We start from the raw sequence: 27,041 nt of genomic DNA, 5'->3' as shown, positions 1-27,041 counted from the left end.
TGCTACAATACTGGCCTTGAGAAACTGTTGAGTTGAAAGAGTTGATGATTTATTATTTTAGTCTTTTATTTTTTGTGTCTTTTATCTTTGCTCTATGTGTTGTCTTCTTTATTGAGTGAAGGGCTACAAACAGTTATCATTGCTGTTCTTAATCAGGCGAATCCTTGTTTCTTTACATAAGGCATCATTTTTGGTAGCACCACAGTACCAACAGCGAATGTTTGCTTTGCTCTGAGAGATTGAAGAAGAACAAATGCTCTGTCCTTGGTTTGCAGAATAATACTACTGTACATTTACATATGTTATTCACATGTTATATTTGACATATTGCAAGACAGTCATCCACCGTGCATCAAAGTATCGGTCCCTAAACAGGAAATGGATATACCTATGGTTAAATTATCTTTAACAAATAATCTTAAACAAAGAAAAGTAATCTTTTAGAACAAAAACTAACATAACTGTTTACTGCATTATGTGTTTTTAGTTTTTAAGAATGTATGCGTGATGCCATATAACACAGTGTACATGAGTCTGAACTACCAGAAAACAGAACAGTAAGAGTGTGTGTCTGACATTTGTTGCCTTGGTACTAAGTATTATAATATTCTGATTTTAATGGGGGACTGAAGATATATTTCAAGATATGTTACACAGTCCATTATTTCTCCCATTGCTATGGTGACTGTAATTAGAATTTGCATGTGGAAACGTAGCCCTCTGATGCTGTAGCTCCATTTCCCACATTATGCATTTCATTTTCTGTGGATGTGTACCTCAGCGCTGCAACAGACTGGTATAGAAAAAAATGTAAATTCCTCCTCTATATTACACATCTTTAGACCTAATAAACAGTGGCTCTGTTTATGTAATTATAGTGTAATCAGGTAGTGAAAAATACAGGATGGATGGAAATTGGTTCAATCATGGTGAAAACATAACTGCTGCAAAAATTGGGGAGATTAGGTTTAGCTTTTCTCCTCCTGTCTGCAGGAGATTATCCCTCTCAGAGGCTGCTGGTTAACAGGTACAAACTGAAATAAACATCTTTTAGAATTAAAATACAAATGCACAAAAAGTAGAATGGACACAATCAGCCACACTGTCATAGTATGATAACAACTCGCTAGTTTAGCAGCAATACTGCCTTTAAAAACTTAAAGAGAGAGGAATTAAACCCTCTTTCTAAAAGTAGAACTCAGACAAAGAGCCAATTAAAAGGTGCTCCACTTGTGTTTCACTGTGGTGGTCCCTTGGTAGTAAAACCTGCTGCTACCCAACGTTTTCTTCCCTCTTATCTGAGTGTTGTGAAATTGAAGGAGCTTCAAGCGACTGAAATGACTCCTTAAAACTCTAATTAAGCAGCAGAATCTCTCTGCCTTTTTATTGCTTTCATTGTTCATAACTGTTCCCCAGAACAGAACAGTGCCCAAGGACAATTTCCATCTTTCCAACTCCTTCTCTCACAATCTGACATTTCTCTACAGTTTCCTTCCATCTGTCAGTTCTTTACAATGCTGAGACCAAATAACACAGATAACTTCAGTGGAAACAACAGCTACACACTTTATAATCTGGAAAATCTTATGAGATGAAAACAATAAACTTGGCAGTGAATGTTTTATGGAAATGCTTCATTTTCATGTTGATTTATATACAAACATTTAATGGATAAGTATCTCCTTCTTTTGGTTTCACATCATACTGTTAATGTAACTCTAAGTAAAATATCTTTTATAACCTTTCCTCCTGCATTGAAGCATACCAGAGTCAGCTATAAGATGTGATTAAGGTATTATCTTAATCATGTGAAAGTCTGCAAAAAGCTGTAAAGGTTGATGTGATGCAGCCATGACATGTAACCCTTGGAGGCCTGCTATTGGCTGATTCAGTGCTAGAGGGACGACACTGTGAGCAGACACAACTGTAGTCTCAGTGGGCAAGAATCACACTAAGACTTTTCTAAAGGTTACTTTAAGCTTCAAAATCCTACTTTTTGAGAAATGTTTGACTCGCAAGTGAATGTTCAGGCTCATTCTTGAGACACATATTACACATATTCCTGATAAACATGAGCTGAGTCTAAAAAGTACAAGAGCTACGCAGTTAGAAATGAGTGGTGAACAAACTGCTTAAAAGCCACTTTCAGAAACTCAAACTTTGACCGAAAATCCAATAAAAAGAGGACACACTGATGATCTGTTATCCCTGGAAAATGCTCGGTAAAACCACCGCAGCAAAGAGCACTTGGCGGAGACAAAATGAGAGCATAAAAAAATCACGACATGTTGGATTACCTCCTAATCTTGTAAAAATGCAGAAATTGTAGAAAATGGAAGATAAGGCTGCTTAAACGGTACCATTTCCCTTTCAGACAAGACTGAAAAACTGTGATTCTCCCGTTGGTGGTGTAAGGGGATTAGGACTGTTGGTTGTGTGCTGTGACTCCACAGGGTTGGTTGCTGAGGATGTACTCTTCACACAGGATTATCATCATAGCATTGCCTGCCCACGCCAGGTCCCTTTGATGTGCAAGTGTTTGAAACCCATCCAACACTGGTTTGTCTCTGGTTTTAATCTCAGTTTTGAAGGAAAAGACTGAAGGGAAAATGATCATTTTGCTGGTGCAATGATAAGGAAACCATTTGAAACGTACTTACACTTGTAATGTGTATAAGAGGGCGAGTGAGTGCTTGATGAAGTGAGAGAAAACCAGAAATGTCCGAGCAGAAGTGCAGGAAAGAATGAGGGAGCGATGATGTATAAAAACAGAAAGACGGCTGGAAGACAGATAAGCAAGCAAAGGAAGGAAAATGTAGGTGGTGCTGTAGGAAGGAAGAGAGGATGGTAGGGAATTTAAGGGAAGAGAGGAAAGAGGAGAGAAATAAGGAGGAAATAGCTGTAAGGAGAAGAAAGGGATGGTGAGAGGAAGGGAAAGAAGGAAGTAGGAGAAGTAAACGAGGGAGGAGCAGAGGGAAGGAAGGAGTGAAGGAAAGATCAGTAAGCAAACTGGAAAGACAGAGAGAGGAAACATTTCATTAAGCAGCAACTGAGCAGCATCTGCAGAGTGAGTTTCATCTTGAAACAGATAGTCGATGTACTCCCTCACTTCCCTGACTTCATTAAACGTCTCCACTTCCACTCATCCCTAAGTGAGCTGTGATTAGCTGTGGCCAGCTTCGCTAATTTACCTCCATTTACTGTGACCTCTGCCCAGGCTCTGCAGCAGGGTTCAACATCAAGAATATTTCCACAGTCGTCTGGTGGGGCCATGACATCGCAGGCATTTTCATCAGCACAGGGGGCAACGATGAAAATAATCACTGCTTCGGCCTTTTAGGGGATTTCTTCCATAATTAAATAGGACGACTAAAAAGCTTCCATGAGTGAAAGCAACAGTAGTTTTCCATGCAACAGCTGGGCACAGAGAAAGGTGTTGCCATGCTGGGGAGATGGAGCCCTTCATCTTACAGTTCACTGTGGCTGCTGCTTCTTGTTCCATCACTCATTTTAAACTGACCAAAGTAAATGCCAAAAAATGACTGCTGCTGGTGACAGTGGCAATAAAACCACTCTGTTTCACCAGCTGCATTAGCAGTAACTTAAGTGAACAACAGGGCTGAGAACAGAGAGATAAAACTACAAACAGCAACACTGGATACACACACACACACACACACACACACTGAAAACTACTACAAAGGAAACTAATTACAGAATGTATACCAACATTGAATGTCTATTTCATGAAAGTACTGAGGTCAATACTGGCTCTTTGTCTTTGTTTATCACTGCTGCCTGTTGTTGTGTTGGCACAGTACAACATTACTGAGGGTAAGATGCACTCACGCCTGACAACGCTGCAAAATCAGAGGGGGTCTGCTGTTTGAGATCATCAAATCATAAACAACAGCAGTGACAGCTTCTAACATGATGGAACTAAGTAGGTTACTTTGTGACAGAAAAGACTCATTTTACTTTCTGATGTGAAACTGAGGCAAAGGCAGCAGGGAAAGATATTTAGTTTTCTGAGCAGGAAACAACTTTTGGGACTGTACAACACACACACACACACACACACACACATTTTCACACATTATACTAATGTGTCAGCCATGTAATATCTCTCTTCCTCTGTGTCTTCATCCATAAAGTTCATCATCTGAGCAGAACTAATCAGCTTATTATTTTCTACTATTTGACCTTCAGAGGTGGAGTTTGTTACTTCTCCCGCATTAATGATGGTTAGAAGTAGCCTCAGGTAAATTTACGCTTACCTGTGAGAGGCAGTTTGTCTGACAGCGAAGACCACACATATTTTATATTTGTCTGTTTCCTTCTCTCTCTCAGTAAAACAATGGGGCCCCCTGGAGATTCCCTCCAGCACACTGAAACACCAGCTCATTTGTCTGTGCATGTTTAGAGTTTCTCAATCATCCAGAAGCCAACACTGTCCAGAAAAGGTGAAAAACACTGTTATGTTTTTATGCCTCTGGGTGTGTATCTGTGTGTACATACATAGACAAACAAGCATGTGGACGCTACAGTGAAACTACCCTGGAGCTGTTAATGTTTGCAGTCCATGTGAGTGCAGTCTGAGCAGGGGAGAGAAGCCTCGGTCTCAGCACAAACTGCAGCTGCTGTAAATTGCATTCATTACATAAAGTGGCTTTAATTAATTCTGGTTTGATTAAATTATAATTTGACTTGATTTTGTAGATTTAAAAAACCCAAAGCACATTAAAACAATAATGCATGATGTGACACCAGAGTCAGAAACAACTAGAATCACAACCTTCTGTTTCTGAGCTAAGGCGTCAAATACTGGTTAAAGAACTTCTTGCAGGGCAACATGTTTTAGCATATGACAGACAGACAACCTGAAAACATAATGCCTCTGAGGAACCAATTCAACACCAGTTTCCATTACTTAGGACCACAGCTCACAGTTCTTTATAGTATGAATTGATTTTTCTTATTACTGGATCACTCATTCCGTCCAAAAAAATGTTACTTAATGAACTTGATCAACAGTTCCCAGAGGCCAAGGTGATTGAAATGATGTTTTCTCTCGTCAATACCCAAAGATATTCACAATATATAACAAAGAAACTCAACAAATCCTTTGAAAATGGACTTAAACCACTGCATTAACTCTGGATTTTAAACTTCTCAGATTGCTTCACTTGAATAAGTGTATAAGTGTTCACAAGAAAAAAAACACTTCAGATGTATCTTGTGACTCAGGGTTCTGACGCCCAGACTGGAAACCTTATGGTCATTTAGAAAAAATGTAGATGATTTTTCTGTTGATCAATGAATCGAATGGAAATGGCAGCACAAAGTTAGACTGAAAAGACAAATACGCCTAAACAGAAACAAAGTGAAGAGTCAGTGGAAACTAATTTAGATGCTGTGTGGGAGCGAACTGTTAACAGCAGCTCAGACAAGTTAGGACCACTGGGGAAACCCTGCTAAATGGCAAAAGAGCCAAGGTCAGACAGAAAGACTGCTGGGTAGCACTTACTGGTTTGAAATATCCCACATTAGGTAAAATCCTCCTTTCATGTGCCAAAGTAGTTTTGACTAATTTTTAAAACAATCTACAGCTGTGTCTTTGCCAGCGGATGTTGACCTCTGGTATAATTAATGACATTTATGTCTGGGCACGCTCTGTCTGAGTGTGTGAGCTGTCAGCTGTGGCAGCAGTCTGTCTAACGTTGTTCAGGTCAAGACAAGGGGACAACCCAGGTCAGTGTGAGCTGGCAGTTTAATCAGGACTCCTGTATCCATCTCTGGAAGCCATGAGACATCAGTATTTAACTGTCTGGGACACCTCTGGGTCAGGAGCGCGTGTGTGTGAGAAACGGGATGTGTTGAGTTTTAAAACTGCAGTTTCTGGTCTCGAGGCCTTATGTGGGTGTTGATCCAGTTCATACGCCCTGAAGCCCTTGCTGTTACCAGTCACTTCTTCACTGCAGCCACTCAACCTGTGATTGATGTCTGATGCTGGCTGCACTCAGCACCACTGTAACTTCTTTTCAATCCAGATTGGATTCCAGGGTGGTGCTGATCTCTTTCACTTGTTAAAGATGTTTGAGTGTTTGATCTAACGCTAACTGGTATAACTGGTTATACGTTTAGCATTCAAACGCACAAAATCGTGTGTTTGTGTATGTGTGAGAGACGCACCTGTGCCACAGCCACTTGTGTCTGCTGCTGTTGCTGCTGGAGCTGCTGCTGGAGCAGTTGGATCTGATGGTGGACAGAGAGGGGGGCCCCTGGTGGCAGTGTGCCTGATGCGGGGAGCAGCATCCTGGGGCTGGACATCAACAGAGAGGCCTCCTCTGAAGCCTGACACCAGGGACAGAGAGAGGGAGAGGAAATCAGTATAAAATGGCCTAAAATGACTACGACATATACTTGACAAAGATTCAAACAGGAAGCAGAAATTAAGCAAATATGACACTTTTAATTACCTTGGTGGAAAAACAACATTTTGGACTATCATATAAAACATTTAAAAGGTTTGGCAGGGGCTAATTACTGCCTCGACAGAGATAATATTGCACAATTCAATGTCCTCAAATGTCATTTTTGATTATATACCTTTCACTCTCATCATGTGGCTGGAAAAGCGTCCAATGTCCATATTGATGGAAAATGTTAAGTTAAAGAAAAACTTCCATAAAAACTACTATTTGAAGAATCAGTTTTCAGTTTTCAAGATGGTGGATGCAAATACACAGAAAAAAGGAGATAAGAAATCACTGATGAATAAATGAATATAATCAGGACAAGCAATAGCATCAATAAAATGCCCTGGAGAACAAGCCGTCATCATAACAAGAATCTGAATCTGAAATGTAGAATTGCTGATTAGTTGCACCAGTGTGGAATGAGCAGCGCTGAGAATGCAGATCAGCAGCACTGAAATGCTCCACTCCAACAATAATGAGCTTTGAGACTTGGTTCTCCTTCATCTGACGCCATCAAGCATCCTAATTGTTTCAGGGCTCCAGTAACCACTGACACACTGTGCCCTCTCCATCATTCAGCCAGTCCAAATGTTTTTATGTCGTGCAGATTGATCACTCTACAGGTAAAATACAGCATCAGCACCATTTAGTCATTTGAGGTTAATGATGAGATCCAACATTTGAGAGTGGAGTAAAGATGTAGCATTGCTGATGGGGATTCAGCTATGGTGCACAAGTGATTTTTTTCCTCCATTTTTTTTTTCAGCAGGAAAGATTAAGGAGCAAAGTTCAGGAATTGTGGCTCCCACCAACTGGTGCAGGGTGGGACCATGGGGTATAGCAAGGTCCTGTCCTGTAGATATGAGTTTCAGATACTGAATGTAAAAGCAAGCAATGAAAATAAAAGCTCTTTGAACTGTATGTTGGAACAACAGCAAAAGCAAGCTCCTGCTCCACTGATCCTGTTTTCTCCAACTCGTACCAGTTACAGCAGATCCACATCAACTGGTTGCTGGATATCATACATTTCTGAAAACAGCTGCATGGCTGGCAGCTCTGTCACATCACTAACAGGGGACACAAGGAACTTCAAAGCCACTGGAGTTTCGACACGGGGAGGGGTCTGCAAACAAACAAGTCGGCACCTGGTTAAATTGAACCTGAACCCGCCTTAAGGAATCTGTGCCAAATACTTCACCATCTGTCTCTTCTTAAACACCTTCTGGTGACACATAGACAATGATTTGCACGCGCGCACACACACACACACACACACACACACACACACTCTCTCCATGAGAGGGATATGTGACTGATAGCCTGTCTGAGTTGGATCTTTTAGGTTAATGAGAGGAAATTATCCAAGCTGACGGCTGTTTGGTGCCATCACGTAATGAATGGCAAGGAGGAAGTCTCAAGCAGCTCTGTGTGTCTGTGTGTGTGTGTGTGTGTGTGTGTGAGAGAGAGAGAGAGAGAGAGAGAGAAAGAAAAAGAACAAGGGAAAATTAGTTGTAACATGAAAGATCACATGAAATAGACTCCCTTTCTCTTGAAGTGCCTCTTCAAAACAGACACATCATTCACCTTTTTCTCATAGTAGCTACTTGCAGACTGCTCAGCTGCTAAGTGCGGGATGCTAAATGGGACTGCTGCTGTAGCTTTGAAACAGTGACTGTTGTCTGGCAAACAGTGAAAGTTCAGTAAGTGGAAGAGTGAATAAGATGATTCAGCACTCAGACTAACAGAGAGGAGAAATGATGACATGTTTGGATTTGTGGCGCTGTGGACACGGGAACTATTCTCAATTTATACAGAAACTGAAAGAGGCGACAGACGTAAACAGGCTGTCAGCAGCAGCAGAACGACACAGAACACGGACGGAAAAGAAATTCCATTCCAAATGTACATTTGAGCAGTCGTTTCTGACATTATCCCAAAAAAACGTTCCTATTTCAGGAGACAGTACCTTCCATGGTAATTAGGTGGACATATCTGAGTGGGGTGTTAATCATGCAGCACTGAAGATGCAGAAAAAATTAAAAACCTATTTTTGTGAAAAGCTGGGTGACATAGAGGAGGCAGATGTGATATTATTTGAATATGGGGATAACAGAAGCGCTCACTTGTTCATGTGAAAAGTGATGGAAATAGTGAGAGAAATGTTCAAACCCTGGCTCGTTTCTCACCACCACACAGCTAGCCAGTCATGGCGTGAAAAGGGCATGAATGTCAGATCATCTATTTTGGAGAGAAATGGTCAGAGCCCCCCTTATCTGACTTTGGAAAGGTGTGGGGGCAGGAGTTTTCCAAAACTATCTAACTGTCAGAAAAGCAGAATTAACAAGCAACACTGAATTTAGCAACCCTACACAGCTTTTAACCTTTGTTTAGCTAAACAACCCCACAGATAAAACCAAACCAGGGCAAAAAAGAGACTGAATTCTGAATTTGGATTTTTCAAGTGGACAAAAACACAACTTCAATCAGAGTCTAATCTGCTCCATGTAATAGTAGTTGATACTTTGCTAACATGTTAGCCACGACAGCGTAATGAGCTTTGGTCTTGATTAAAGTGTATCAACATTTTATTGTTGTGACTTTGCTTTGGAATATTTCACAAATCCCATAATGCAGCTTTAACAGAAGAAGTAACCAAAACATATAAAGAGGCAACGAAACAACAAGTCAGCGCTGAACATTTGCTCCCTCTGGGCAAAACTGAATTTTCAGCTGAAAAATGTCACCTTGTTTTGACCTCTAATTATAAGCATCCCCTTGAGCCAATTACTATAATTTCAAAAAATGCCACAGTATTTTGGGCCCAAGCAGCTCTGAAGATTGGATGACAAATTATTCTCAGGAGCTGGTGCCTGGAGTGCCTCCTCAGAAATGAGTGACACAACCAGGCGGGGTTATGGCATATGAAAAAATGTCATAGAAGATGCTTAATAGAATGGGAAAATATGAGATTTGAAGCACTCAATGGATGAAGTTAATTGAGAAAAATTGCATTTGTAAACTAAACTTGTAAACTTTCATATGGGACACATGAATGAGTAAATGACTTAGATGATGGATCATCATGATCAATTTTCATTTTTAGAGACAAAAACTGAGACAAGCATTGAATCCATTATGACACACAAACACACACAAACACAGACACACACACACACGGGTCTTTGAGAGTTTGCTGAGTGAAAGCCTGAATATTCAAACATAGCTTTAGCCTCTCTGTACTGTGTTTACTGTGCAGAATAAGGAACAACAATCCACCTCTGTACACTGAACCCTAAACTTGTTTACCACAGTCGAAGCCAATTACAGAAGACAGTACAGCAGAATATCCAAACTGAGTGGGGGAGTTAAAGAGGATGGAGAAAAACAGCAGGCCGCTGCCGAAATTCCACAAGATAACTGCTCAAGTCTGCTATGCCTGAGGGAAACTCAGATATTACCATCTAATTCCCACACATACACATGCTAATACAGGTTGTTAGCATGCAGCTGGAGTCTGCCTTTATCTTTTAGCCACTCGTTACGCTCATTGAAGGATGGAACGAGACGAGGGAGAAAACCGGGAAGAAAAAGAGGGTTTGAAAAAGATACAGAAAGGAAACTAAAGATAGATGGCAGCAGATAAAGGAAGTCTTTATTTTTCCTCCTCCAGCTGTGATTACACTAGTTGCTCTCTGTCTGTCAAACACTCCGTCCCCTCCCACACACACTGACACACACAAGCAATAAAACACTAAAAGGTTAGACAGGGTCTGGCTTCCTCCACCACCGACAGCCTCAGCTACAGATTTACAACTTTATCAAAGGCTCTTGAGTAAAAGCCTGGGAGATCACTCTACTGCGACCTACTGTAATATCAGATCATACCATCAACTCTAACAGTCATTATATAGCAGTAGTTTTATTTGGGTAAAGGTGTTCCCTTCAGCTAAGGTTCCCTCTAACAGAATACCTCACAAAGTAACCAGTGTTGTAAATCTAGGAAGCTACAGTCGCTGATTATAATAATTGATTTCCGTGCTACTTTAGTTGGTGAACTCTAACACATTTCCTGAGATTTTCTACATAAGCAGAACCCTTAAAGACACAAATGTCTTGTGGCTCCTTCACAGGCATCTTGAGTATATTATTAGTGGTAACCTAGCCATTAGGCTGTTAGGGTTAGGGGGGGTTTGATATGAAACATTGCTATTTCTTTTGCAAACGTCTCAATATGATTTGTGATGGTCGGGTTATTTGGGGGAATACTGAAAAGAAAAATGCTCCAAAACAAAAGTAGAACAGTAGAAAGCAATTTACCTCACTGAGATATGTTTTCTTTATGTTGTGTAGTGGATTTCTATGTAATACTAATAGTTATACTCACTCAGAGCATGTTTCAAGAAAGAAAATGTTATATTCACATCAAAGCAAAGCAGCTCTTTGGTTTTGGGCTTCAAAGTGTGAACAGGCTTTCTGGTCAAACTAAGCCAAATTTTCAAAACACCAGGCCACTAACAATCTGCTGCTGACCAACAATAGCATGTGACGTGGTCGTGCTACCTCTAAGATAAGGCTTTCCATTTCGTCTCACATTCCCACTGGCTATTTCCAATTTCAACAACAACATGAGGTGGTTGTCTTTTTGAGAAGTGAACAGATGAAAAGCTTCAGTCACTGAGCTTGTTGTAGAAAATCTGCACCTGTGAGAAAGATTTGAGGGCGTCTGTGTCCATGTGTTATTTTAGCTGCCTTTGTTTCTCTTTCACCACAACCACTGCTGTCCAAACTATTCAATATGCCATTTCTTGTTGCCCTGGCTAATGGTTGTCTTATTTCTTTTTAATGATGCCACACAGTCACTCTGGCATTAATTTGTATGTGCTTTGATTCCAGTCTAATCTGTGACTGTTTTAGACCAGGAACACAGCAGGGCTCTTGGCTCTGTGGATCAGGACTGTGATTTGCCAATGTCAGGAACATTATTTATATTCTGACAGAAAGAGGTATTTTTCATTTAAGTCAATACAAAGCATGTAACCTTCACTCATGTAATGTAATGAGTCAGTATGAGATTCTGATGGTATGATGACCTTGAGTGAAAACATCACAGTTTTATGTCAGGTATTACAGTAGGGCAGCACAGAATAAATTCAGTTTTTACTTTCCCAGAATACTTTGCTAAGAAGATTTTCCATCATCCAGAGTTTGTATTTTTACATTTTATGAATAGATCTTTGTCCAAACAAAAACTAAAGCAAGCTATTATTAGGGAGAGAGGACAAATCAGATCACCCAACTGATAAATGAAGTCACAAGTAAAGAAAACCTGCTGACTCCTGGCGTTCAGCAGCACATGGCTGTCCATTCAGCCTCTAGTTATACTGAAATATAACAGCAAGAATAAAACTGAGCGCTGATGAGAAATCCAGATTCAACAGATCATCCTGACTCTCACAAGAACTGAGTGTGAGTGTGTGTGTGTGTGTGTAGTTTGTTACAGTGCAGAGACGGAACATTCAATTAATCAAATTTGCATTTACAGTAAATCTTTTTAAGTAATCCTTGATTTAAAGACAAAAAGAAATGGCATTTTTACTTCTGTTACTTGTTTCCATCGAGCTGGTTATAGATGATCTTTTCACACTTACTTTTTTATTTCATAACTTCCCAGGTTTTCCAGGGAGTTAAACTGTCCACTTCATTCTTTGAGGGCTGCCATCTATCACAGAGTTTAACAGCTGAACAGATTTGGACGATCAAACCACAGAAGATTTTTGTAACTCTGGGTTTCTGTGGAGAAATGGAGTGAAACGATTGTCTAAATCTTCTATGAAGGACGTCTGCACTGAATACTGGATTCCTGGCATGAACATGCCCCAGTTTGGGGAAAAAAAAAAAAAGACATTGAATGTTGGCACAAAATGGAAGCTAATGAAGTGGAAAGTCAAGTGATAGAGGCACAGAGAGAGAGAGGGGAGAAACAAAGTCAATGTGTGGGAGTCAAAGTGTGTATGATCGTCTGAGCCAATGGAAAACTCACAACTCCAAGCAAACCTGGACTGACTCAGCTCTGCCTACAATCAAAAGGTCACTGTTTTACACTCTCAGTTGGGTAATATGTCTTGTAGTTTGTTATCAGTTCACAACCCATGGAAAAACATTCCCATACGCAAGGTACTGAGAAATCAAATCATCAGACTGTGAGGCTATCAAGAGAAACAACCCCAGCAGCAGAAAACTAGGTCTGGTCTCTCCGTTATTTATGGGTCCACAGATATTCTCAAACAAACCCATCGGGTTTAGAGTCAGTGAAAAGTTGAGAGGCTGCATTTTCACTGCCTGCTTGTCTGTAAAGAGTATTGAAAAGATAAGTCTCTGTCCTGTAAGGCTGCTGAGGAGACAGCCAAGGTAAAAGACCCAATGTGAGTATGTGTGTGTGTGTCGTACGTTTAAAGCAGAGGAGAAGTGGAAATTGTTAACTCTCAGCAAAAAGATGGAGAACAGAGGAAGACTCTGGACTTACAAAACAGCCTCTGGCTTACCAGTTAGTAATGGACAACAACAGACACATGCACTTAAAACTTCCAAGTATTATACTCTTTCCATGAGATAGCTGAATTGAATGTGACTTCCTACATTTAGTTCTTACAGTACATGGTGTTTATGCACTAATTGTTAAGAAACCATATGCTATGTATTAACTCTAATATTCTGATGTCTGTAATACCAATTATATAGTAACGATAAAGCATATAGAAAAGCCAGAACTGCCAGAAGCTTTCTGTCATGTTTACTTTTAACAGGAAGAATGCAGAGTTGTCCACATTACAAATGTTTCAGCCTGGTATCACCAAATGGAACATGAACAACATTTGATTTCATGTGTTACCGCTACGCATTCTTATCTTTCAACATGTCATTTCATGCCACGTAATTTCTCAAATAACCCTAACCACGACTCAGTTAAATGACACGCGGGACTAAATGTCGTTAAATGAAAAACTTAACATGCATAGATGTGACACACCTTCTCCTTGAGAGAGGTGCGAGTATCGAGATGAGCTGAAAATAAATCGCCTTCATTTCAAAGGGTTCATAACTGTGCTTTTAGACATATTATTAGTCCTTTCTGTTCTGTCTCCACACTCACATTCAGCTCCTGAGGTCTGTGTGAGCAAACTTCAAAAACATACTGATTGCATTTTAGGAAGCTGCCCTGTGCCTAACTCCTTGTTAATCTTCCTGGCTCTGCAGCTTGTCTTCTCGATCGATGGCTACATCATGTGCACCAACACATTTCACCTCCAAGTCACGCAGACAGAAAAACTGTGATTTCTACCATTTTGTGTTTAGCTCCACTTCCTCCTCACACCTTTTCCCTTCTTCCTACACATGTCTTGATGTCATCATCACACCATTGTCCTGAGGCCGTGTAAGTAATCTTATGTGTGAAAACAGCATTCATGATGGTTTCAGTCTAACTGAAGTCTCTCTAAAACCCTGTAACCCTATAGTCATGTTGTACATCCCTGGAGTTTTATGTATAAAATAAAGTCACTTTTGCTGTTTGCTCAAACATTAGCAACATTCATATTAATTAATTATGTAACTAGTTTATTGAAAGAGACATCAAATGATGTAAAGAAAAAAAATAAAGAAAAACAACTGACAAGAAAATAAATAATGATATTAATTTTGGTGAGAAGCAATTTATAGTTAATAACAGCATCACCACCATGTCAAGACTTTGACATAGAATTAATACAAATTACAATAAGGAAGTGAATATTAAAAACATGCACTTCAATGATCTATTCTGAGATAGGAATTACTCTGGAATATAAACGCATTCTGCAGAAAATGAAACATGCTGTAAGTCTAATATTGCATTTTTGACCTTTAGAAACTGTTGTGTTTATTGTATCCCAAAATACGAAGGTCTAGACAGAGAAACAACTAATTTGCATCAGGTGGACCAACAAATAACCACCACACTTGGGCCACAGGGATGGATTATGAGACAACACCACAAACATGCAAGAGCCCCAACAACCTACATGGGAGCAAGACCCCAGATGTTTCCTGATGTGTGACATGTTACAGGTGAACCAGAACGCTCAGGTGATGGCTCAAAAATAGCACTGCAATTGTGGGTTCTTTTTTTTTAATGCAGAGATATTTGGCTCTCATTTAAACTGCTTTAGACATTTGTGTATTTAATGATACTATAGTGTCAGTGTGCTGTGCAGCTGCAAAATAAACATAAACAATGTTAACACTGTTAACTTTCAAATAATTGTCATTTGGTTCAAATTAAAAGGAAAATAGGAAAGAAATGCTCCATTTTAAAGCAGAGTGAATATTAATTCATTATTTACTTACTATTGAAAATGTTATTCTCCATATCTGTTTATTTGTACCAATTACAGAGCTCGACATTATAGATCTGTAAATTAAGTGTTACTAAAAACAAATACTGAGGTGGACTTGGTGATACTCAATACTTAAGAGTCTGATAAAAGATCAAGAACAATAAATAATAATAATATTATAATAATTTAACTAAACTCTGTGACTTTCCAACAAGTCACTTCAAACAGAGACTCCCCTGATCCTTTGGGCCCAAAGACCTGTGCCCATCAGGACCATTCAGTGATCCATCCATGTAAGGCTGTGCTTGTAATTCCAGGGCTGGACCAACTGATGCGAACTAATGATGGCACAAGAGAAAAAAAGAGCAGGAGTGCTGTCAGTGGAGTGCTGCCTGTAGTGCTGCACTCAGAGATCAGAGTGTTTACACCTGCCTGACAGCATCTGAAACTGGGCCAGAGGCAAAACCTCCATCAAAGCATTTGTTGTACAGCCTCACTTTAAAGCACACATGCCCATGTGAACACACACACACACACACACACACACACACACACACACACACACACACATTCCACTTGTCTTTCTGTCTAATTCACCCACAAAGGAAAAACCACCTCTTACTTAAACTATTGCACTGAGCTCCTGTTTTTGAACAGGAGCTTATAAACACGAGATTGATGTTAGAGAAAGGAATTCTGTGTTGAGGCTCTTAAATCATCTTGACATTTAGTTTCAGGCACAGTCAGATCTTTTGTCTTTTTCTCTTTTGTTATGCACAGCACTCACTTTTTATTGAAACCATCGATGAGTACCCGTCCTCTGCCAACAAAACACTGCAGCCTCTTGAAACATGTAAAATGTAGTTGTCTCTAAACTGTGATTTGGTCTTTCCAATTTGTCTAGTATAAATTGTCCTCCTGGCAAGCCTTTTAAAAGTAAATGTCCTGACTTGACCCCATGGACACAGAGCCCAAGATGGGATTGATGCGTGCTCCCCGAGTCCTCTGGGATCGCTTGGATGCAGGGTGCCGAGGGATTTGTCAGTCTAACGGGAGCTGACAGGAAGAGAATGAACTTTAACACTCACAGGCTGCTTTCCCTTTCATGAGCTTCCAGAGAAACCCTGTAGTGAATCAAATCCCTCTGCTCGGGAACATACACACTCAGTTCTGTAATAAAAATGCATGCACGTGGAAACTAACGTAAAGGCACACAGACGCACGCACACACATCTTATTCAACGTTACCCTCCCCCACTTGTCCCTGCGCATTCCCATTTAATCTGTCAAGCTGTTACAAGTGACCAATGTGTCAAAGGGAGAAAGAAAAGAATACCTGCAGTATATGTATGCACAAAAGCAGCTTTGCAAACTGTCACACACACAGACACACACTTCCTCCAATGACCTGAGAATAGAGGTCATTGCTGGGAGCTCGTTGTTTCAGTGATTTCACGCTGTGTTGCTTTCAATCAGGAGCTGTAATGAAAGGTCTCATAACTCTAACATTAATGGGACCCAAGGACTGTTAAACAGCTGAATAGCTTGGTTTTGTAACTCTGAGTCAGGACCCAGACTGGGTCTCAAAGTCCTGCTCTGGTGAGTCTCATGGTGTGAGTTAACAGGTTCGTTTCAGTGAGTCTGGAGCCTACGGTGACATAACGTCTCTCATTGGGGTCGTGATGAAAAGTTTAATAAACTCTGGCCCGGGGTGTTGCCTAACAGCTTGTCTGCTTAATTATTTACCATTAATTGAGAGTGCCTGAGGAAGTACTTAATTGCCCAGAGTTAACTACAGACCAGGGCTTTTCCTGCAAAGGGGACTTTTTGACATTTTTAGTGGCAAGGTGAAACAGAACATGAGCTGAAAAACAAAAACTTTCCTTTGCATCAGGTGTTGTGTGTGTGTGACCAGCAGTAAGCATAAATAATGCAACTGACTGAGCAGCAGAAGCAAAGCAAGACATTTTCTTAGTTGTGCTGGCAGATTCACCCTCTGAGATAATTGCCTAGCTAAAACCGCAAGTTTGGCAAATGCTGCAACTGAGTTTCAAATACTGGCGTCTTTTCAGGCCTCATCTTCTCTCTCTAAAGTGCCCAGTGATGAATCTTGATGTACTGATTTTTTTCCTGGTAAGAAAAGCTGCAGCCTTGCTGTGTGAAGCGGCAGTGTGCTGCACTTTGACAGGGACGGGGTGGTTACCCAGACATACATTCACAAAATCAACTAGTTAGTTCCCATCTTAAAAGTCTTTTCTCTTGTAAAAGTGAAAAAAAACTTTGAAAACACTTCTGATAAAGTATAAATCTCACCTTTGTGCTACTTGTTGAAGTTTGTTTTCAAGTTTGGAACGGGCTCGTTGCTGCCCCTTGTGGCCTGCGTGGGAAAAAAAACCCACTGTGACCTGAGGGAGCAGTAATGAGCTCATTATGTCTAGGTGCACCACAAAGAAGAGGCTGCACTATAAAACTTACTTGGACGAGCGAGAGGTGAGATTCATGCTTCATCAGAAGTCAAATTTTATTTAATTTTTATATTTTAGAGATTCTGAAATAACTGTACTTTTTGGTTTAAAAAGCAAAAGACTGATGACTAAATGATTTGTTTTGCAAATGTACACTGCAGCACCTCTGTTAAGTGTAGAGCATAGCCACTGCCCCGAGCTTTTCTATGAGGGTTTCATTCATTGTGTGGGTGACGCACGCTTCAAGTCAATGTGCTGATTCTTTTAATATTTTACCAAAACTACAATTTAGATGCCAGGAGCAGCTATATAGGGAAAACAAATGAAATATATGTTTTGGAGATATGTTCAGGATAAACATTTTTGCTTATATAGATTCAGGGGATAGATGAGCTTGCATCTCACTATGAAAAGCAATAATTTCTCCAAATGGACCTTAAATGGAAGAAAAGGTTGCAATAAAATACAAAAAATGCAAAAGCAATATTTCACTTTAACAAAGCAGCGAGGATGAAAATACGAGTCATATTTTGTTGCACATGGAGCCAGGCCAGGTGCTCTCTCTCTCACTCAGCAAAGCCATGGAGCAGGAAGTGATAAAAAATAAAAACATAATAAAATGATTATGATACAACACTGTTGCCAACTCGATGCAGAGTCCAAGGTCTCAAGCCAAAGAGTAATGTAATAAACATCAGCCTACACACCCCTCTCTGCCCTCATCACGCGGTGCCGTCCTCCCACTGCCGCCTCAATCAAAAACACAATTACACCTCCATACTACTGTAAATCCCGGCCACTGTGCCAGCTGAGCCACACAGCCGGGCTCACACACCTCCAGACAGGCCACAGACCATTTCTCTGGTTAAAGATAGACTGCTGGTGGTGAGTTTCCACAGGCCAGAGAGCAGACGGTCTGACTGAGCTGTATCATATCTCTATCACTATGAGGCCGTATAAACACAAACACACAAACTGCATGACCAGCGTAGTAGTCTTGGAGCTCAGCTGCCAATATACTAGACAGCTTCTGAATAGAAACGTGATAGCGGCAGACAGCTATTTCTACACTTATGCTGATTTGGTGTTAACTTGATGTTACTGCTGGTTAATACAGGCATATATATTCAAATCAGTGAAAGAAGGTTTTTCATTTGAGGCCTAAAAGAAATCTTAGAAGTACGAGAGAATCAAAGACATGAAAGTAGAAAATCTGAAGGCTTGTCTAAACTTTGAATATCCACTGTTACACTTCAGGGTTCAGCCTGGTCACAAGAGAATGAACAGATACTTGATTTCCTTCCAGGTTTCCAAGACTTAACCTGAAATCGCTCTAAGATTTTGATGCACTTTATAACCAACCTTGTGTGGAGCTTTTTCCTTGACTTCTTTTCCCTGAGCCCCACCTCCAACATTAATAAATAAACTTTGCTTTAACTATGGCACAAATTCAATATTTCTTTTTTTATTAAAGAGCTGACAGTAAAAAATGATGAAAATAAAAGAACAGAGATGAGGAATGACATGCAACAAAGGTCTCCAGCTGGATGTGAACCAGGTATGCTGTTGCTGTATGTTTATGGTGAGTACTTGAACCCCTCGGTCTCCAGGAAGCCGCCCCCATCCTAAATGTTTAAGCATTTCTTGTCATGACACTGAAGTGAAGATGTGCTGCTGGTGAGTCAGCCTTAACCTAATAAAATACCACGTTAAAAATCAATCCCCTCTACAACCACCTTCTTTTCACAAATTAAGCCAAGAATAATGTTAGTATATCATTCCCAGCTGAGCGTTGACCTTTTATTAACAAGCTGTCATATTAGAAAGATCCAAGAAAGTCAGATGTAAGTCATAAAAGCTAACCATACGGCCACAGATGATAGTTGAGGAACCAAAGATCACCAAAAATGTTTCTCTTGGTCTTACAGATATATATAGAAAAACTATTATCTTTCTAGTTTCACAAGTGCTTCTGGAAGAAACTAAAATCATTTCCTTCTTAAAAGTAATGATTTAATGGTGGAAAGGATTGTAACATAAAACTAGGAGAGGATTACACATTCATCCAAGTCCAGAATTTTCCATGAGACATTGCAATTTTGTCCAAACCTTTTATGAATTAAAATAATCCAATTCAAGACCAGTGATACCAGCCCAGGGCGAATGAACTTTGACCTCAAGAGAGTCAACTTGCAAAAGCCAAGGCAAAGTTTTAGTCTTTCTGTTGTCCCATTGAGATCAGTTTTTATTCCCTGGCAGTGAATCTTCAATCTTCAGTCCAAACACAACACATCAACCTGAAACTCTCCCTAAAGTAAGAAAGAACTCACCTTCAGCCAAACACTGTCACTATTCTCTATTGTGTATCTAGACATTATTTCTTAACAGTCATTTGTCCACAGCCACGTTGGCATCACAGGAGATTTGACATAAGCCTCTGCTGTTCAAAGAGGAAAAACCTCTCATACCGTACATATACATGTGTAGGGTGATTTACCTTGTTCTCTGTGTGGTTTACATCAGGTGTCTTGGCTGTGGCGTCCAGATCAGTCACTCCTCTATTGAGGTTTAATTCCTCTGCTGCCGGCACCTGGCTCACCTCCTCCGCATCGATGTCCGTCTCCTCGGCGACGGTCAGCCGTCTTCTCCGCACCCGTTAGCTCCCGAGCTGAGCCGAGGAAAGTACACACACATACAGGTGGATAAGCACGCACGCCTGCATACACACATGTAGGCATGAGCATGTACACACGCACACATGGGTGGACACACATGAATACACTCAGGTAAGAAACATTATCAATACAGCCATTGTATACCACTGTATATATATGTGCTTGAATAATACTGAAGATTTAATGCATAGTCTCCATATTACCACACAAAGAGCCATAACACAATGTAAATATGAATACACAGCACAGCTCAGTTGCCTGGGAGTTTCCATTTTGTGGTTTGAGTTTTTAAACGGTGCTCTAATTGCAGTTAATACATATTTAATGGGACAAATTGGTCCAAATGGGATGCAGTTTGTGGTTTCACTGAAGCAGATATAATTAACAATGGAGATCAACAATATTGGCTGTGTATGAGACAAAAACCAAAGCAGACAGAAACAAAACAGTTCAGGATGAGCCGAGCACTCTTCCTCTTCCTCTTATTCTTTTTCCATCCACACTTGTTTAATCAAATCATGACCTTGAAACTGGCCTCTATTTGACTTCTTTGTCAAAAATGAATTGAGACATTCCTCCTTGTGTTATTTGGTAAAGATTGATTTTTTGACCAAATTAGATTTCTTTGAAATATCTTTGGCAAAGGAAACCATCCAGCCCAGTTCTATAAAACACATTTGTATTGGATCATCACACTGAAAGACATGAATAATTTAAAATATTCCTATAAAGACAACACAGAAAAGACTGATTTCTAGCAAAGGGTCCCATGTTGATTTAACCAAATAGGTTTTGAAAACCTTTTCAGAATTATAACATTGTCTTTGCCTACAGCAGTCTGAATTTTGTCAAATATTTCCCTATCTGAAGTGTATTTGATTTGCCTCAGCAGAACACAACTCTAACATTGTTTGTCACAGTTGTTGGAACACTTCCTTCCCTTGACTACAGTGCCTGAAGTTGTTGGCTGGGTATCACAACCTCACCCAAAGTAAACTGTATAAGGTGCCAGAGCTCGAGTACATTTTTAATTGCATATTTCTTTTTTTTGTTTTGTTTAAGCAAAGTTATCCACAACTGCCTATGAGACAGAATTGCATTTACTTTCTGGCAACTAAAACCAACTGCACTAAGGCTCACATCCAAAGTTTACGTAAATTTACATTTAAATCATATGAAAAGAGTTCACTAAGTTAAAAAAAGCCAAATTCACTACAATACAATAGAACACTGCTTCATTTGTTGCATAGCAATCCAGCAATGATTCACCATTTAGCAGGGAGCAAGAACAAGGCAAGAGGCAAGAAAATGTCCTCTGGGCCTCATGTTGGACTGAGGACTAGATGGACCAGGGTTAGCTGGTTAGCATGCTAATTTCAGTAGAAGAAAAGAAGTGATAGACAGAGAAGCAAAACAGCAGTCTACACTGATGTTGCTTTCCACCTCTGGAGACAGCTCTTGGCGAGTTAAAGAATAAAGTGAAGATGCAGAACTCAGTGTTTCTTCTACACTGGTGAGTAAACAGTTGTTCATACTAACATTGGCTGTGTAGCGATAGCAAAAACATGCGTATAGCACCTTTAATCCATTTACATACAGACATATAAAGACAACAATTTGTGCTTTTAAGGGGAGTTACACAGTGAAAGAATTTCAGTCTATCTGCATTGCCTGGTGTAAAAACACTTGAATGCAGCATGAAAACAAATGTGCAGCGATTAAATCTCAAATGAGAAGGAAAAAATCCAGAGTAGAATCAGTGAGTCTGGTAACATGCTGAAAAAAGGTTTTTTTTAAAAAGATGGTGGATAAGAAGTAGAGACTGAAAGGCAGGGGGGAGAAGGTGACAGTTAGCCTGGCTGTTAGAAAAAAGCTGGAGGCGCTTTGTACAGGAGGTGACATTTCTCTTCATTTCCTGATCACCACAGTCCTCTTCCTCTTGCTCCACTTTCTCCACTCCTGGTTACATTTCCATGTTCTCCTTTTAGCTGCCAGGTCACCACTGAGAATCTGATCTTTTTTTCTTGACTTCATGGGGAAATGCTTTAAGTGTGTATAATTTGCCTTCCCACACGTTTCACATAACTCACACGCTTTAGATCTGACCAGGTATTCATAATGTATTTCTGTGAAATTAGGCTCATATTTTTTGGCTGTTTCCTTTACATTTCCTCTGTCCGTCCCCCTCTTTCATCTTCATTGCTGCTCCTGCTGCAGTGTCCTCATTCTTTTCATTCTCTTACCTTGGCTGTCCATCCCACCTCCACCTTCATCCTCATCCGCCTCTTTTTCCATTTGTACTTGACCGCTTCCTTCAGTGCACCCAGCCATTAGTGCCATCCTGCCCACTCACTATAAACCTTATCTCCAACAATCTGGCACAGGCACACTGCGACCCCTCTCCTCCCTCTCAAAACCCTCATCCCTGATAACCTGCTGCCAGCAGCACCACCCCTCTCTAGCTTTTACTACTCCTCTTCCTCCTGCTCTCTATTCAGATCAGTGTCATGCTGTCCTGCTCTTCTTACTGCTCTGTGCTGCTGACATGTGCTCTCCTCCTCTTCGTTTTCCTCTTCTCAGCCCTCACTTGCATTCTCAGGTCAGATTTTTCCTTGTTCATTTGACTTACCAAAGAAAAGAATCTTACTGTATTACAACACGCAAATTGAAAAATATAAGCTTTGCACTTTGAGAGCTCTATAAAAAAAAAGGCTCAAATAGAAAAGCAAAGGAGCTGTGAAGGGACCAGTCTCCGAATTACTGTGAAGTGTGTTAGACAGGGGGCATGGAATACAAAAAAGTGCAACATGTGAGGAGATTCAATTCCTTAGTGTGAAATGCTGAACTGAAACACTTCTTCAAAATACATCTTTTCTATCGTTTTTAAATTGGTTTCATTCACACATAAACTTATTCCAGTTTTTTTTTAGAGGTACCATATTTTACACGGACGTTTTGATATACATAAAGGATGTATCTGTAGTTTTAAACACAACAACCATCTCAGTATTGTTTTACATCTCCTCTCTCATGCTTCTCTCTGGAGCTCCAGTTTTGTGTCTGTCTCTGAGGCCCTCTTCTGATTAGTTGACTGTCGTCTGAATGACTGCAATGAGATATTGGCTTCCTGACAACCAACAATTGTTGAGTGTTTTCTCAGCATTTTCCTGTCTTGTAGCTTCCTAGCTCAGCTCAGCTCACCAGGTGTGCTGCCAGGGGCATCTCAACCTTACACAAGTCCTGACTGCTCAGTTAAAGACAGTTTATGTGGATTTCATTTTGATACTTTCCCACTGCTTTACAATCAACCTCTTGAGCCATTTCATATCTATTGCCTGTGTTGTTGCTCTTCTTTCAGGGCCATCACCTGTGATTCTTAAATGTGCAGTGTGCAGTTTATCATATGCTCCTGAGTGGTACGTTGCAAACTGTCTGATTTGTTTTTCTAACTTGTCATTTACAGGTCACACGTGAACAAACTTCCTGCCCCATGAAAATAAAGAAATTATAATAATACCATAATAAAGTGAAATGATGAGGCTTTCTTACGTTACTGACATTACCTTCTACTATAATTACATAAACAAGTGAAACTGCATTGGAAACAAGTGCAGTCATGGCACCATTTGCCTGCATATCTTGTTTGTAAAGAAAATTAAGTCTAAACTAATTAAATTATTAGTTCCAGTGATGTAACCCATTCTTTACATGGTTATTTGTTTGCTAATATGATTATATTGTTCATATTATGTTGCAGCACTTTCTGAAATGTGACAAAAACATTTCACTGAGGATAAAACATCACTTGCTCCACACTTTTTCTTCTTCCCTCTTTTCTTCGGACTCCCTGCTGTTCAACCTACTTCTCCATCCCCTCTCCTCCTCTGTAATCCACTTGTACATTTCATCTTTTCTTGCTCCTCTCGTCCTCCATGATGCCATGTTCCTTTTTTCTCTAATATCCATCTCCTCTTCCTCCTCCCCTCCACTATCCACGCTTTCTTCCAGATTTCCGTTTCTCTAATCCACTATCTCCCACTCTTCTATCCCTTCTCCTTTCATTGCCATGATAATTAGTTCTCCAGATAAGCTCATCGACTGTGCGTGACGGCTCTTGTGTTGCTTAACACACCATGACAGCAAGTGTGTGCATAGGCCTGCGTTTGTATGCATGTGAGGTCCTTTCACTGTGTGTGTGGATGTACAGTTATAGTAGGTGGGTGATCTCTGGGCTCATCAGCATGTGAAAGCAAGCTTGTCTCTGGGTGGCTGGAGGGGGTGGGGGGAGATAACGTACCCCAGCCTGATGCTCTAAGATCAACGAGGGGAGGGTGACCAGTTCTGGCTGCTGTAGCCAAGCTGGTTCATGGACTCTTCCAACTGCTGAATCCCCATGTCTGTCCTCTCAGACGCCACTCAGAGCCACGTGTCCCTGGGCTGCGGTGAGGCCCATCACGTCCAGGCACGAGGCAGTGGATAAAAGTAGCTCAGCCCACCAGTGTTGTTGTGCAGCGCTGTCTTTCTTTGGGTTGATTCATCCGTGACATTCACTCCAGCATTGCCCTCTCCTCCTTGCCAACTTGGGCACAATGCAGCCAGGAATGAGCGTGTATATGTGTGTGTGTGTGTGTGGAGTGCATGCAGGCTACAGTACAATCTGTTTGTGCTATCTGACAACATAAGTCTATGAGAACTGTGTGGGTGTCTGGCTTGAGATTTTGCATTATTTTTGGACTATATCTTCAATTTCCACCATGGCCTTGATGATACAGATTTTACACTTTTTTTTAGCTTTGTTCCATGCCCTAAAAATAAGATTGCCTGGTTTGTTTATCTTGTCTTTCTAAAGAGATGACGGATATGCACTGCACCTCCACTGAGCTGAAACCTTGTTCACATGGGGGTGGATTCATCCTGGCTGTTTCTCCCTGGAACTCCTATCTTCCTTCCTGACCCACTTCCCTACAACGCTCCTTCAAATGATTTAAAGGTATACTGCAGCTTATTACAACTTGGGTTGTATTTTCATGGCCAGGCCATCAGTTCTATCAGTAATGATAACATTATTCAACTAAACAACTGCTGAAAAATGTGGTGACATTGCAGGAGAAATGGGGCAAGAAGCAGAAGCAGTCAGACTGTGAATCAGTGGTTTTCTGTCCACTGTTTGCTATGTGTTTATTAGACACAAATCCTCAGGGAGAGAGGCCATAGATTTAACTGTTAATTCTATCATCTGGCCACTAAACTGATCCATCATGATCTGCTGGATTCAGGTCAGCAGGTGACAATAACTGATTTATCAGATCATTAGTTAGCTTCACAGTAATGAGTAAAGTAGAAGGGAGAGAAGGGAATGATAGGGAATGGTGTGCAGCAGACAAGTTAAACATATTTTGATGAAAATTAATGTGGAAGAAAGGCTTGTATTCCCACACAGTGTCAGCACTGAGTTTAATAACATTTTGTCACGGACCTTCCTCACAATTTGAATTGAAATTTGATTTGAACCCACAGCTGATGAAATAGCAGTCTGTACAGCCAGCGGTGATCAGCTAGCAGAACATTTAGCGAGGCAGCACAGGCATGGCTACTTCTGTTGGACACATGACCCTTGTTTTGCACTTCAAAGCTGACGTTTCTCAGACAGTTTCTGTTTTGTTCTCCAGTTTTGGACACATTTAAAACATTTTTACAGCCGTAACCAAACCTCTGCCTCCTCCATCAGCACACTCACCACTCTGGCACACTGAACCCTGAACCGTTACATCAGTTCCACCCACACGTCTGCATTTTCTCTGTTGTTGTGCTTGTTCAACACAGCATGTATGTTCTGTTGCGTTTACTTCTGTTGAATCTAAAGATGTATAGAAAACTGCACAGCACAATATTTCAGAACTTTCTCACAGACTTATTCTTTGACATTCCGCGTCTACAATGCAAACTCAATCATACTCAGGCAATAGAAGAACAACTTTTAAAAAATATCTTTTCCAAAAGACATTGTATAGCTGTTTTTCATTCTTTCCATTACTCACTGACTTCACACACCTTCAAGATTGTAGCAGACATTTTATTTTCCTTTCAACAACGATTAAAATGCAGCACTCCCACACTAAACATTCACCTTGCACTCTGTAGCTCTGCTGTCTATTGTCGCCCTCTGATTCTTCAAACTTTCTGTTTAATTTGGAAGTGAACGAGCAGTAAGCACAGATCACATCTACTGATAACAAGTGAGTGAGGAAATATCAGGATTTTCCAATAAGTCCTCCAGCAGAGCAGCACTACCAAACCTTTACACACAGTGCAAGCCAGAGAGCGTGTGATGTTGACTGTGTAGCAGGTGCATATTCTGTGTGTGTGTGTGTGTGTGTGTGTGTGTTTGTGTACCTGCGACGGTGGAGTCATTGCTGTTCTTTTCGCTGTGGCAGTCCTCCTGTCCATCTGCGTTCTGCTGTGTGTGCTGCAGACTCAGTTTGTGACACACCTCGAAGGCCTGGCCGACCGTCCGAACGATGCGCATGGCCTGACTCTGGGTGGGTGGGGAGACAAAGACAAAGACAGAAATACTGTTGTGATTCTCAGAAAACAATCTGCACCACTGTTATGTTGCCATTTGGTTCAAAACTCTAATTTCTGTGCAGTGCTTTTCAACCTAAGATCAAATATTTGATTGTGTATTATGTCTTTTTCCGTGTTTTTTCTTGAGAGTTTGAGTTTCTTTAATTACCCTGCAACCCAGTTTGTTTTCTGAGTATTTTAAACAAACCAGAAATGTAAAAAAAAAAAAAAAAATCCATGAAAGACTGAAGTATTTCCTTTAGCCCTTTTCCACTAATGTCAGATGCAGACTGAACCCAGATGTGCCCCAGAACTGTGTGTATTTTGCATCAAACAGACACAATATGCAGTTCATATATGTAGGTCACAGAGTCTGCTACTGATTCAGTGTCACATAGACTAACTGTTCTCACAATGTAAGGTCTGCGTCTTCCTGGATTTTTATTTTAACCTGCGGTGAATCGACTCAGATGTGTCTACTTATCT

The 27,041-nt window shown here is 40.5% G+C and overlaps 1 protein-coding gene across 1 annotated transcript in view; it reads right to left on the bottom strand.

Annotated features, from left to right (window-relative positions):
* nos1apa (nitric oxide synthase 1 (neuronal) adaptor protein a) overlaps positions 1 to 27,041 on the bottom strand; it is a 131,437-nt gene that overhangs the window by 7,227 nt on the left and 97,169 nt on the right. The window contains 4 exon segments of the mRNA XM_018670872.2: positions 6,193 to 6,354; positions 19,814 to 19,951; positions 19,953 to 19,984; positions 26,385 to 26,526. Of these exon segments, the coding sequence (XP_018526388.2) occupies positions 6,193 to 6,354; positions 19,814 to 19,951; positions 19,953 to 19,984; positions 26,385 to 26,526 (474 nt within the window).

This window comes from Lates calcarifer, linkage group LG17 (assembly GCF_001640805.2).
Source record: "Lates calcarifer isolate ASB-BC8 linkage group LG17, TLL_Latcal_v3, whole genome shotgun sequence".
In the NCBI taxonomy this organism is placed as follows: Eukaryota; Metazoa; Chordata; class Actinopteri; family Centropomidae; genus Lates; species Lates calcarifer.
Note: the sequence above shows the minus strand (reverse complement) of the source record. Positions and strands in the feature narration are given on the sequence as shown.